This window comes from Spermophilus citellus, assembly GCF_964194105.1.
Source record: "Spermophilus citellus genome assembly, chromosome: 2".
Taxonomy (NCBI): domain Eukaryota; kingdom Metazoa; phylum Chordata; class Mammalia; order Rodentia; family Sciuridae; genus Spermophilus; species Spermophilus citellus.
This window is the reverse complement of record NC_138183.1, coordinates 13,617,560-13,632,022: the sequence shown is the minus strand read 5'-3', so window position 1 is coordinate 13,632,022 and position 14,463 is coordinate 13,617,560. Positions and strand designations below refer to the sequence as shown.

At 43.6% G+C, this 14,463-nt stretch overlaps 1 protein-coding gene across 1 annotated transcript in view; it reads right to left on the bottom strand.

The window, feature by feature from the left end:
- Positions 1–14,463, bottom strand: part of LOC308640427 (N-acetyllactosaminide alpha-1,3-galactosyltransferase) — a 57,703-nt gene that overhangs the window by 5,509 nt on the left and 37,731 nt on the right. Inside the window, exons 4-7 of the mRNA XM_081278489.1 lie at positions 12,103–12,191; positions 8,665–8,700; positions 6,970–7,032; positions 6,152–6,259 (exon numbers count right to left, since the gene is read on the bottom strand). Of these exons, the coding sequence (XP_081134615.1) occupies positions 6,152–6,259; positions 6,970–7,032; positions 8,665–8,700; positions 12,103–12,191 (296 nt within the window). The remainder of the gene's footprint in view (positions 1–6,151; positions 6,260–6,969; positions 7,033–8,664; positions 8,701–12,102; positions 12,192–14,463) is intronic.

Sequence of the window (14,463 nt, the reverse complement as noted above, 5' to 3'; positions counted from 1 at the left end):
CTAATATTATAGCTACAAATTTCAAGTGAGAATGACCTGTTAGCTGTTAGCTGACACCTGTTAGCTCAGGAGGCAGCTGCAGTTCCCCTCAGGAAGAGGAAACTGGCACACAGTTGCTTAGATGCAACTCCAGTGCGGGTTCAGTCCCTGCTTGGCATTTGCTTCTGCTTCACTTGGGGAGCATCTCAGTGAACCGGAGAAGGTGGCAAGCAGTTGAGACAAAGTCCTGCTGGTCCTAGCCTGCTGCGCTGCTGAGGCTGTTGGGAGAGACTGACAGGAACATACCCTGCTCCTTGCAGTGTTAGGCAGGGCGTTCACTCAACTGTACCTACCTACAGCCAGCCTGATGGGCAAGGCTAGGTTACCCCTGCCTCACCCAAGTCTCAGAGGGGCAGAGGAGCCTCCGAAGATTCTCCCCCATGCCTCCTGTCCCTATCACAAGCTCTGTACTCTCTAACTCTTCTGCTGACTCTGCCCTCCCACCCAGCCTATGTCTGCCTCTGGGCCGACATAGCTGGGCCACCTCCAGCATAGCGCAGTGTGGCAGAGATGACAGAGTGGGGGGACTTTTAGCCTGTTCTCCTGGCTGCTCAGCTTGTCTGGAGCCTGAGACTCGGCTCAGTCCATAGCACTCCAGGTGTTCCTGCTGCACGGAGAACACAGTTGCTCTCAGTGAAAGGCGCAAGTACAGACTCTGCACTAACCTGTTTTCCTTTAGTCCTTGCAACAGTCCTGTGATGTATTGTGTGACATCCAGATAAGAAAACCAAGGCTCAGAGAAGCTGAGCAAGGCCACATAACTAGTCACTGATGACAGCAACTAGCATACATTGAGCACTTCCTGTGTGACCAGGCACTGTGCAAAGGGTTCATCCTTCTGAGACAGGGTGACTTTGATTTCCATCTTACCAATGAAGCATCTATAGCACAGAAAGGTTAAGTACTTTCACAGCTATAAAGGGGTAAATCTAGAGTCGGGTACTCTGAGCCACCACCCTATATTGTTTCTTTCTTTTTTTTTTTTTTAAAGAGAGATGAGAGAGAGAGAGAGAGAGAGAGAGAGAGAGTTTTTTTTAATATTTATTTATTTTAGTTCTCGGCGGACACAACATCTTTGTTTTGTATGTGGTGCTGAGGATCGAACCCGGGCCGCACGCATGCCAGGCGAGCGTGCTACCGCTTGAGCCACATCCCCAGCCCCATATATTGTTTCTTACCTAGACATTTAATTGCTGTGCTAAAGAAATTAGGGTTTAAACCCAGTTTTGTCCTGGTCTGAAGGTAACACTAAGTCCACTCAGCAGCTTTGGTATTTTCACCAGTGAAAACTGGGAAATGCTCCATTTGTATACAATGAGTTGAAATGCATTCTGCTGTCATGTGTGACTAATTAGAACAACAACAACAACAAAGACTAGAAAACGATGAACTCTTGTGTTGTTGATTTTAGAAACTTAACATGACCTTAGAAACTTAACATGACCTAGCCTTGCTCATCAGGCTCAGCGTGGAAAACTCGGCTTTGCTGAAGGGTAGAGCAATTGTGTGAAGACCTGGCCCTCCGCAGGCTATTTGTTGGCCTCTCCCAACAGCCTCAGCAGGGTCACATGAGACCAGCCACACAAGACCCTCAAGACTTTGCTCCAGTGGTGCTTTTAGTCCTGTAAAACCCTAAGCTTTGTCAAATGACAAATTTCAACCTGCCCCCAGACAGAAAAAGACAATGTAAACATGCACATAGGGCTCATTATTCTCCTGCCAGTGCTTTTGAACCTGAGCTTCCTTGTTCTGTCAGGCGTCCACCTCATTCACTGCAGTGTTCGTTTTAGCCTGTGGAAGATTTTTCGGTAATTCTAGCCCAGCCTTCTTGCTAAGGCTTGTTGTATGTGAACCAGACATTTGGTAATCAGGTAATACAACTAGCAAAAACAGAAGAGAAAGAGGAGCAGGCACACTTATTTAATACTTACTGTGCCCCTGGGGACCAAGTACTTGGCTCCTGCTCTCTCATTTAATCTCCATGACCACCCTATGAAGTGGGTGCTGTCATCAGCCATTTTACAAATAAAGGGAGTAAGGCTAGGAGAAGGAGAAGGGGACTAAGCTTTTGGTCATTTAATTTATATAAAGGGCCAAACTGGGACTAAGTACTGGGATGAGGGAAATGAGAACAGTCCTGCCTCTTGAGAATCTTGACAGTCCCAATGGGTAGTCAAGTGCATGCTCCTCAACTGCAGGATCACTTTGACCACATCTTCTAAAAAGAAGTCAGAAACCCAGTATCCAGTTTGATTACTTGGATGGGAAGGATACCTTCAGGCAGGAAGAAAAAGTAGCAATATTAAAAATTAATGTTTAATTTAGAATTAAGGTGTGCTATTTCCCAGCTGTTAATTACTCAAATCTACTGACAATTCCCACAATTCCGGTGACCCTGACTAACAGCCAGATGACAGCCTGGTAAGGAAGGCAGTGGAGAAGAGAAGGTACAGGGAGAGAGGGAGGATGAGGATGGGATCAGCTTCCTGGGCAAAGCTCTGCATTAAGGAGTCTCAATCATGAAAACTCACTACCCCCACCCGCCTCGCAAAAGAGGCGACTTAGGAAAACCCACACATGTGCAAAAGCTTGTCTTTGACAATGTCAATTGCCAGAAACATCCAAGATAATGAGGATGGGGCTCTAAAAGGAGGGGGAAATGCCAGCAAAGAGCTGCCCAAAGGTCTTCCTTCCAAACAACTGTGTGACCTCTGTGTGTGCAGTTCCATCATTATAGGCCAAAAGCTTCCTGAAATATAATAGGGTTTCTGCTACCAAAACACACATGTTCCTAGGTTATTGGCAGCTTGTTAATTGTCTTTATTTATGGATCCATGTATGTGGTACCCAAGGGTTGGTTAGAGAAAATATTAAAATTCAATGAACCATGAAGTAGGTATAAAAGGATGTGGAATCACACCACCTATTAAGCAGCAGCATGGTAAACAGCAAGACAGCAAAAGAGCTGATGGCAATGTGAACAGAGATAGCAGCTATGGCATGCAGAGAAGGGAATGATGTGGGAGGGATTTGGGAGCAATGATCAACAGAACATGCTAATGAGTTAGACTATGGGGTGGACAAAGGAAAACATCTCCTGGCCTCTGACTTGAGCTATTTACTGCGATGGGAAATGAGGAGAAGAACAAGGGTGGGGTGGAATTGAGAAATATATTTGGGTCATGTGAGACATGCAGAGATGCCAGGTGGGCAGGTAGACACAAGTCAGGGCTTAGAGGAAATATCTGTGCTAAAGATACAAACGTGACAGTCATTCTCTCATAGGTGGAGTATGATGCCAGGGAAACGGAAGGGAATATATTGGAACATGGTGCACAGAGAAAAGAGAAGAAGGTACACTTAGCCCCATGACTAATACCTGATAGCTGAGAAGAAGGAGATGGCCCTAGCAAGGAGGCTGAGAAAGGAGAATGGAGAGGAAGAAAATGAGGAGGCAAGGTAGGAGATTATGCCGTGAAAATAGGTTGCACAATACACTGTGATATGTCTGAGGTGTTTCACAGAAAAGGATGCACTAATATGAAATTTGCTAATTATTTCATCCAGACATACAATTATGCTAGAAATAGACTGGTGGCCCAAGAAGGCTTTAATTTGGTGCTGATTCAGACTGATATTGTTTAAATATTTGTTTGACATTCATTTGGAGGTGAGGTCTAGCCATGCATGGCAGAGTGTGGACACAGTAACAGCTGGCAGCCATGGTCTCTCTCCTTTCTTCCCCTAGCAATTCAGCCTTGGCCCCCACCTTCCAAGTCCCATTCAGCAGAGCAGGTGGCCATAGTAGAACTATCCAATCCTCCTTAGAAGGTGCTTAGACACCATTTCTGTCTCATCCAGTCTGCCTGCCCCTTTGGGGCCTCAGTTCTCTGATCTAAAGGGCTTGTCAAAATAGAATGCTTCCATCTTCTTACATTTCTAGTAGTGGTTCAGCATCTCATAGGTGGCTACCCTGTTGTACAACTCACCAAAAGACAGACGAGAAGTCAAAATTCTCATCTTTTCCAAACTGGCATGAATCTTCTACTCCAAAACAATACAGACTTGCAACAACATATTCAGTCCCCGGAACCCACAATCCTTCACACAGGAATGGATACTGGTCCCTCCTGACCTCCTCCTGCTCCTACTGGTCTCCATGCTCCTCCATTTGAACACCTCTTCCTCCTGCAGCTACTTGGATGCCAATGTCAGATGGCCTTTCCCTGGGTGGCCTCATCCAAGCCCACAGATCCCTCTGGCAGGTAGTCTGATGATGATGCCTCCAATCCACACCCTCCACTGGCTCCTGGAAACCCTGAGACTTTCTGTCTAGATGCCCCATAAGCACATGGATCCACGCACAGCCTTCATGGAGCTCGTCACCTCTCTGAACTTTCAGGCCTGCATTTCTTCTTCAATTCCCTCTCCTGGTCAATGACATCATCACCCACCAATCTCTCAGGTCTCACAGTCACATTGAAAAACTTCCGTCTCCTCAGCTCCCAAACCACATCCTGCCAGTCACTGATCACATCTCCTTACCAATCCTGGCAAATATTAGTTTTGTATCTATTCCACATACAAGACCCAAGTGAAGAACAACAACTTCTTTTTCTTTTTTTTTTTTTTTTTTTGTGTGTGTGTCTGTGTGCTGAGACTCAAACCCAAGACCATGAACGTCTTGAATACAACCATATTGGGAGATTTCACCTGTCTTCTGTGCCTAAGACAATGTCTGCCACAGTATATTTTTTACCATAACTCATGAAATACATTTTATATCACAACCAAATGCATGCACATACTCTTATATACAGAATCAAAAATTCCACTAAATAATACTTACCCTTTGGTCTTCTATTTTAATTTTTTAAAAAGCTAGTTTTGATCTAATAAGCTAGTTTCTGAATACACAAATGAGTAGTTACTGACAATTTGAGAAGTACCAACAAGCACATCATAAGATTTAGTTTGTTTTGTTTTGATTGGTGGGATGGGTACTAGGGATTGAATCTAGGCCACTTTACCACTGAACTACATCTTAGTCCTTTTTATTTTTCATTTTGAGAAAGCGTCTCATGAAGTCGCTTAGTGTCTAAGTTCCTGAGGTTGGTCTCAAATTTTCAATCCTCCTGCCTCAGCCTCTGTAGTTGCTGGGATTTCAGCTACTACATGGTAGCAATGATGCTACCATGCTCAGCAGCATCATAAATTTTTCTTTTTTTTTTTTTTTGGTACCAGGGATTATACCCAGGTAACAAACCACTTAACCACTGAGCCACATCCCCAGCCCTTTTTATTTTTTATTTTGAGATAGGGTCTTGCTAAGTAGCTAAGGTTGTCTTTGAACATGTGATCCTCCTGCCTCGGCCTCCTGAGCCCAGCTACAGGTGTGCACTACTGCACCCAGAATATTGTAAGTTTTGATAAACATTTTTTGTATGGTTGCTCAATGAATGAATTTATGGTTCTATGACACTTTTGTTTTTAAGTTGCAGATGGACACATCTTTATTTTATTTATTTTTATGTGGTGCTGAGGATCAATCCCAGGGCCTCGGGCATGCTAGGAAAGCACTCTACCCCTGAGCCACAACCCCAGCCCTTCCATGACACTTTTTAAAAACAATTTTTTTTAGTTGTAGGTGGACACAATACTTTTGTTTTATTTATCTATTTTTATGTGGTGCTGAGGACCGAACCCAGTGCCTCACAAGTGCTAGGTGAGCGCTCTACCACTGAGCCACAACAGCAGCCCTTCCATGACATTTTTAAAAAATGAGTTAACTTAATCTCAGAATTTCCCCCCAATTCCCAATCCTGTGGCTTTCCACAATATCTTTGGCCTATAAGAAAGACCCATTCTAGCACTAATATTTTGTGACTGGTTGGCTGCCATTGGCCATTTACTGTCAGAATTACTGTGCTACTCAGTACAGTGGATTCAAAGTATCTAGGTCCCTGTTTCTTATCCAAAGTCTTATCTAAAGTCTAATGCTAAATGCTAAGACCGTTTCTCCCAAGTCAGGGATGTTCTCAGAGCTGCCTGCATGGCCTGCTCCACTCCAGGTGAGCCCTGGAACCACTGCATGAGGAGCCACACTTCTTACTTCGGATTAAACCAGTCCCACAGTTGAAGCTCTTCATCTTCCTTTCTTTGTTTCTTCGCTTTTCCTTTTTCTATATCCTCCTCTTCATCTCCCTGGTAATTGTGGGTCCTGAGTACAAAGGGGAAGACAGGTAAGGTAAGGAGGGTGGTGTGTGGTGGCAGGGCAGTGGGGGACAATCTCATGAAACATGTCCCGAGGCAGAGGGTGCATGTACCAAGTGCACTGGTTGGAGATAGGCTCATGATGCTAGGCATTTATTCACAAGAACATACTTGAGATGAAAACACACAGTATTCGTCTTTCTTATTAGCCTTGCAAGTTAGCAGTTAGCAGTTTAATGACCCAATAACCCCTGGGTTATTTTAGGGGGCAGGGGAGACTTGTTAAAATAGCCCTCCTAAGAATATTTCGGTTTATGATTTTCTTTCCTTCCATTTAAACTTCCACTCACGCCTCACTCTTAAGTTAGCTGGAAATTAAATGTCCTAGCCCACCCACAAAATGGATTCCTTGTATAATTTTGATAAGCAAGAAATATAAGTGACTGGGAAAGTCATGAACATGGAGCCATTTCAACCAAATTCTCCACAAAAGTTGGTAGGATGGACAAACATATCCATAGTCCGATCTCCTTACCTATTTTTTTTTCTTAGAGAAAGAGAGAGAGCGAGAGAGGATTTTTTAACATTTATTTTTCAGTTTTCGGCAGACACAACATCTTTATTTTATTTAATATGGTGCTGAGGATCGAACCCAGCGCCCCGCGCATGCCAGGCGAGCACGTTACCGCTTGAGCCACATCCCCAGCCCCTCCTTACCTATTTTTAAACCAGCTTGGAAACCACCAGCCCTTCTGAGTGCTGCCGTCACCAACTGGATCCCTAAGAAGTGAAAAAGAATGTAAACATTTTTAGAAAATGATCAGTCCCCAAACTGGAGGGATCCCAAACTTCTGTTTTTTTTTTTTTTAAATAGCAGAGATCATTATTTAAAAAAATAATTTTAAGCTGCTAATTCAGAAAACGAAAACAAAAGTGAAATCCTTTAACTGAATGGGGGAAAGAGAGCTGAAGACCCCTCGGCCTGCTGTCCCCAAGGCAGCCCAGCACTCCACTCATCCAGTGAGCCCTAGCAGGACAGGGGAGAAAGAGGGCAAGGGAGGGGGGCACCGTGAACGCACAAGCCTGAGTTCCGGATCTGCCACTCACCGGCTGTACCACTGTGGTAGGACATTTTCCCTCTCTGAATTTTTACTTTCTATTCTGAAAAGTGTTTTTAATAACAATAATAAATCTGCCATGAAGATAATTTTGAAGACTGAATGAAATATGGATAAGAGCTTGATAAGCTGAGAGTGACTGTAATGAGTTGTAGTGTGAATAAGAAACCAAGCATATTTTCAAGAATCATCTGATACCTTGACTTAGTCACCCAGGTATGTAATTGCACATGACCTTGGTCATCCCCAATAAAAGTTTTACCTTTATTTTCAATTTACAGCTGAGATATTGGCTGAGTGGATTTGAGCAATTCACCAAGGTCTTGTGGAATGTAAGGATAAAAACCAGAAGTAATACCAGGTGCAAACTGCTGAGAACATGCACTCAAGAGCTTCCTGGCAACCAAGCCAAAGACAGGAAAGTAAAGATTTAGTTGGTTGTAGTAGTTCATGCTGTGATCCCAGTGATTCGAGAGGCTGAGGCAGGAGGATCCCAAGTTAGAGGCCAGCCTCAGCAACTTAGTGAGGCCCTAAGCAACTTAGTGAGACCCTGTCTCAAAATTTAAATAAATAAATAAAAAGCTCTGGAGGATGTGGCTCAGTGAATGTCTCTGGGTTTAATCCCCAGTACCAAAAATTAATTAATTAATCAATTTTTAAAAATTTGCACACACAGCTCTCATTTTCTTTTTAAAAAAGTGAGGGAAAAAAAGGAGCCAGGGTTGTGGCTCAGTGGTAGAGCACTTGCCTAGCATGTGTGAGGCACTGGGTTCGATCCTCAGCACCACATAAAAATAAACAAATACAATAAATGTATTTTAAAAAAGTGAAAAAAAATTCTAAAAAGGATACACACTAATTCATCAAGAAACCCAGACTTCCAGGTATGGATCATATGCCAAAATATACCCTACTGTCATATATATCTAAAACAACAAAAAATAAAAAAAAACCAAACTTTTTTTCTTGCTCTTACACAGTTCTTTAGACAACGTATATAGAGAAGAACGATGGAGATTATATCCCAGATTCTTTTTCTCAGTGAAACAGGAGTATTCCCCCCAAATAACACCACTTAAAGAGGCCCTTGATAAGAACCCAAGGCAAAACACAAGTTATGCTTCTATAAAGACAAGTCTGGGGGGCTGGAGGAATACAATCCAGAGCCCCAGATTCCTAGGACCCTTCCCCTTTTTGGCCTGAGCGCATCACTGGCGGGTGCAAAGAGACTGCGGATGGTGAGAGAGCACATATGGGAGTCAGCCAATGGACACCTAGAATTCAAAGCACTTACTTTGAGTGATAAATCCACAAGAAAGAGCCTTCTGGGCTAAAAGCAAAGGAGAAATAAAAACATCATGTTACTTTTAGTTCCAAGAAAGGCTATTTTGTAACCATTATCACTGAGCCCTGGGCTGAGCAGAGAGCCGGGTTCTAGCTTCTCCCAGTTTCCACCTTCCTCTGAGATATACCCAGTGGAAATAGGAATTTCCACTTGCAGTTGCTTCCAGATTTCCAGGGAAAGAGGGCATCTGGAGAATCTCAAGTTGTGTGTGTGTGTGTGTGTGTGTGTGTGTGTGTGTGTGTTTTTAACAATCAGTTCTCCATTGCTCAGGGCTGGCTTCACTGAGGGGCAGAGGCTCCACAGAAGGTCCCCTCCTGCAGCCTACTCAGCTGTCTGGCAATGAAGAAGGCCTGGAAGGTGGAAGCACCCTGGCCCAGCCACTCCTCACTGAGGATTTATCTTTACCCAGAAACACAGCATCAGTTGCAAGGCCTACTACCACCCCCAGCGCACAGCCTTCCTCAGCTCAGTCCCCAAAGGCATTTCTTCAACTCATGAAAGCAGGGAGGCTGGGATAGGTCATTGGCCAAGACCAGTACAGTCCTCAACCTTGTGGAACATATAATGTAGGAGGGAAGGCAGACCTTGGCCACATAGTCACATGGTTACACAACCTCATACTCCAAGAAGCACCATGAAGAAAAGCATAAGCAAGCACAAGTACTCTCTACTTCTGTCATTCTTCTTCTACTTAGTAGCGTTGGTTATTTATCCACACATCCTGTTGCCCCATTCAGATCATACCTGGAGGGCAGGAGTTCTACTTGGCCCATGTGCCATCCCTCATATCACTCAGCACAGATGAGGAGCTCCGGAAGGAGTTGGGGACAAAGGATCAGGAGATCTGAGTTCTAGTTACAACAGGGACATAAGTTCACTAAAAAGACACTTCACCTATTTGGTCCCCATTCTGTCACTTGGAAAATGAAGACTCAGCTAAATGAAGGCTGTGTAGTGGGTAAGAGATTAAGCTGCAGACAGCCTGAGACCTAGCTCTTCCTAAAATGTGATCTTGAACTTTAACTTTTACCATTTGGGGACTTCGTGTCCTTATCTGGAAACTTGGAATAGTACCAACTGTGCAGGACTAGTATAAGAACTGGAAATGATGCCACACAAACTCACACTAGAAACTAGTACCTGCTGTCAAAAGATTTAATGAGCCAGCAGTGATGCCATTAGCATCACTATTATTGTAATTTTAAGTCTAAGATTTTTTTTTCCATCCGGCCTCAAATCAAATGCTGTCCTGGGTGATATTCTCTCAGAGTGCTTTATTGACAACATTAACTACTTGGTAGATGTGTTCAATTTATTTGTTTTTAAGATTGTTCCGAACTCAGTGCCGCCCATCCTTCTCAGGGTAATGTCCTCAGGTCACCTTAGGCTATCTCATGACCAGTTCTTAAATGGCAACCATCTGCTCCCTTGAAGCCTCTTGCAGACAAGTGGATTCTGCGCATCAAAGAAAGATGCAGCCAAGGTCCAGGTGCCTGAAGATGGCCCCAAGGATCAGTCAGAACCTGCTATAGCCACTGTGCTGAAAGAACAAGCCCAGCATTGAAAAATAACCCCCTTTCTGAGAGGCCAAGGCCAATATACACATTTAAGCCTTTGGTTCCCAAATATGGAAGTACAAATCTGGCTACAATTCAGAACCTCCAGCAAAATTATCCAATCAAGTATTCAGATTCGGAGACAAACCCTCAGCCAAGCAAGTATTCCGGTGAGCACCCTAAAGGGCTCATGTTCTCTTGCTTGTGACTGCTGGAGTCGTCTTTCTCGGTCAAAATCCCCTGTCATGTTTTGCCCTCAGCAGCAAATGATGATGGTTGTGACTGTTATGAAGTGAATGTTCATGTCCCCCCAAAATTTATGTGTTGAAGCCCTGTCCCCAGTATGATGGCATTTGGAGGTGGGGCCTTTGGGAGATAATTAGATTAAATAAGGATGGGGGCCCCATGATGAAATTAGTGTCCTTATAAGAAGAGGGAGATACTAGAAGAGAGCCCTTATATGGGAACTAAATCAGCCAGTGCCTTGACCTCGGACTCCCCAGCTGTAGATCTTGGAGAAGTAAGTTCCTGTTGTTAAGGCCCCCAATTTATAGCATCTTGTTATAATGGCCTGAGCTGAGGAGGAAGATGCTGGTGATGGCATTTGGCATTTATTAAATACTTATGAAGTCCAGCCACTGGCCCTGGTGCTCTGTACACAATAATATTTAATCACAATGAAGCAGGTACTATTATATTCCCTATCTTTAAGGGTAGAGAAACCAGAGAACAGAGTAGTTGAGTAACTTTCCCAAGGCCACCGAGGAGGTCCCCACACCTAACTTTGAGTCATCTCTTCTTTGAACTCATTTCCTCAATTCAAAAGACCTAGTTTCCAGATGCTTTTAACTTGACCACACTCGAGCTTGTCCTATTTTCCTTAAAATTAGTGATTCAGAATGAAACAAAAAAACATTCTAGAAGTGGCTAGATCTGTCCACATCTGAAGATTTTGTTTCTGCATTTTGGAGATTCCTCCTGCTATTGATGCACCCAAAGTTGCAGTTCTTTTTTTAGTAGCAAAGACAGTCCTGCTGGCTCATTTAATCTTAGAATTTGATGTCTAAAAATAATATTCACCCTGAAAATAATAATGGTGCTGAGACAACTCAGCACAGTGGACTTACTGGAAACTGAAGGCTGAGCTTTATCATTATATCTCAAGTCAAAAGCATCACACATTTCTGTATTTATGTGGAGACTTTTGGTCAGAAGCCGCTCTAGCTAGAATCTCCAAGGCAAGGTGGTTTCAAAAGCACAGAGGTAGTTCTTATATTTGAGTAGTCCGCAGATGAATTTGAAAACTCAAAAACATTCTGTTCATTCTGCTCTCCAGAGTTAAAGATAGAGAGAGGGAGAGACCCAGAAGTTTCAGCCAGGCACAAATGAATCACCAGCAACTCAGTGTGTATTTTTGCAGCAAAAGTCAATAACTCAAAATTGTTCTGTTAAACTCTGCAGATATCTTAGGATTGCAAAATTCAGGGTGGATTTCTCATGGAATTCCTGTCTGAAATTTCTTAAGATAATTTCTTTATCTAATCATATAAACCATTTCAGATCACATTTGGAGCTTAATTGATTTTCCTCTTTCTGGATCAAGCCTACCAGTATAAATGTCAAAATAATGGGAACACAGCAGGAAGAAGATGATTAATTAGCCAGAAGTTACTTGGGAGCCTGGTGATTTTTAACAACGATCCAGGAAGGTAAGAAGGGTGGGCCCCATTATTTATGGTTTCAGTTAATCTCAATCTTAACTTTACTTGATAACTTGGCTGTAACTAGTAAAACAGAATCAAAGCAATATTTCATCATGTTTCATAATTACCTGTTGATATATTCCCAAAACACAACAATCACAGTTGAGACAATCAGCATTGACAACATTAATTTTCCTTTGTCATTCATTATTTTCTCCTGTGGAGAGGGAAGAAGAGAAGAAAAATAGATTAAATATAATGAAATCCAGAGTGACACATGGTTTTGAAGAAATGCTTCTATCCACATCCTAAAAGGATAAATTCATGAATAATTAACTAGGGCTGAGGAGGGTGTTCTACCTTAAATTACATGAGCCTGCAATGGCAAATTAGGCCAACTCAGTTAACAAGGAGGCTGCCTGTGTGGGAGGGATGCCAAGGCCACATGGGACCACATTGGGGCTTAGGGGGAAAGTATCCTGATCCACCATTGATGTAAGAGAGTGGAGTGGAGGAAAATGGTTCCCAGGAATTCCGGTTACCTCCCAATTCAGCTCGACTTTGACATGTGACTGCAGGGAGGTGTACTGACTACATGTCCCCTTCACAGTCCTTTACAATCTAAGCCTCCCCCACCTCCCAGCCCCAGACATTTCACCCGACCACACTCATAGGCAAGCAGTTGGCACACAGCAGGTACATGGATTTTTTTTGGATTACTGCGTGAACTTGTGATCAAAAGGAAAGGGGTGCTGTGTGGAGAATAATGGATTGGGAAATACCACCTGAATGATCAGGTGGTCAGGGATGGCTCGCTGCTAAAGGGACATGGAAACTGAATCTCAAGAGATAAAGACAAGATGAAAAAACATGACGTGTGCCATGAGAAGGAAGAGAATCTAACAACAGTGGAGAAGAGAAACAGCTTCTGTGGTTAAGGAATGAAAACAAAACAACCAACAAAAGCTGAACAAGAGAAATATACTGGTCTCAGAGTGGTTGGAACAGGAGGGATGGTGGTGGGCAAGAAGATGGTGAGCAGGGGCAGACGGAACCTTAGAAAGTGTAGGTGGGGCGGAGACAGGGAGCCACCAGAGCTTTTGAAGGCGGAGAATGACAAGATCCAGAGTCACTCAGGGGGACGTTTCTGCCTGCTGGGCTGTGAAGGATGGATGTCAGGGGAATAGGAGTAATAGTTGAAGAGGCACAGATTCGTCTAATGGCCAAAGAGAGGGGTGGATGTATTTACATTTAGACATCTTTAAAATTTTTTCTGGGTAGGGACAGACTACCCTTCCCAGGGCTCTCCAGTTCTTAGGGAGAGTAAGGGCTTAGCCAGGAGGGAACATGCCTTGGATATACAGATGGTTATGGTTCGGGTCTGGAATGTCCCCAGAAACTCATGGTCCCCAATGCAGCAAGGTGCAGAGGTGGGGCCTTCAGGCAATGATTGGGTCATGAGGCTCTGACCTCATCTGTGGATTAATGATCCATTGATAGCTGCATGGACCACTGGGAGTTGGGACCTATTTGAAGGAAGCTGGTTGGTCACTGGAGGCCTCTAGCCTCTCTTGCTCTCTCTCTCTGTTTTCCAGCTGCCATGAGCTGAGCCAATTTCCTCTGCCACACCCTTTTACCATGAAGTTTCTGTCTTGGAGCCAGCTGACCATAGACTTAGTCCTCTGAAACTGTGAGCCAAAATAAATCTTTCCTCCTCTAAGTTGTTCTTGTGGTGTATTTTGGTCACAGCAATAAAAAACTGACTAACACACACACACACTAGCCAATCTAGAGCAATGCCAGGTAGCAATATGAATAGGCCTTCATCATCCCGGGGCCAAGGACCAGACTATTAGAGACCCCCCCCAATAACTTAGAGCCTGCCAAAGTTATTGCGACTAACCAGTCCTGAGCTGTTCCCCTGCCCTCCACTGCCTTTCCACAGAAACCCCAATAAGGGCTCTGGCCTCTTGTTTTCCCTTGTTCCCGACTCCTGCCCACCCTGGTGTCCATGCATGGTGTGCCATGTCTCCTTGCCTAGGTCCTATGAGTATAGCACATTTTGCTTTTTCCTGAGCCTATTCTCTGTCTCCTTTGGGGTACATACCTGACAATGGAGTAAAAGAACATAGAATGATGCCCTGGGCTAAAAAGGAGGCAGAGAAATGGGCAGAGGGAGATTCAACCACAACTACCAACCACTCTGAAAAGCAAATACCTTTTTATAATCTAATTGGTATTAAGGCTCCAATCAATATGAGGACATTTACAATCTTTATCCCACTGAATGAAACTGTTTAAACATTTGTATGCATAACTGTTGATGTATTATGCGGTGTTGCTGTACTAGAGATGCTACATAATAGACAATTTATAACTCACATCCAAAGACTTCTGAATTCCAACATGTCTACCCCAAGGTTTCTGATAAGGGATTGTGGATCTCTACCGGACCACATTAAATTGATTCCTTGTCTTTAAAATGGGGA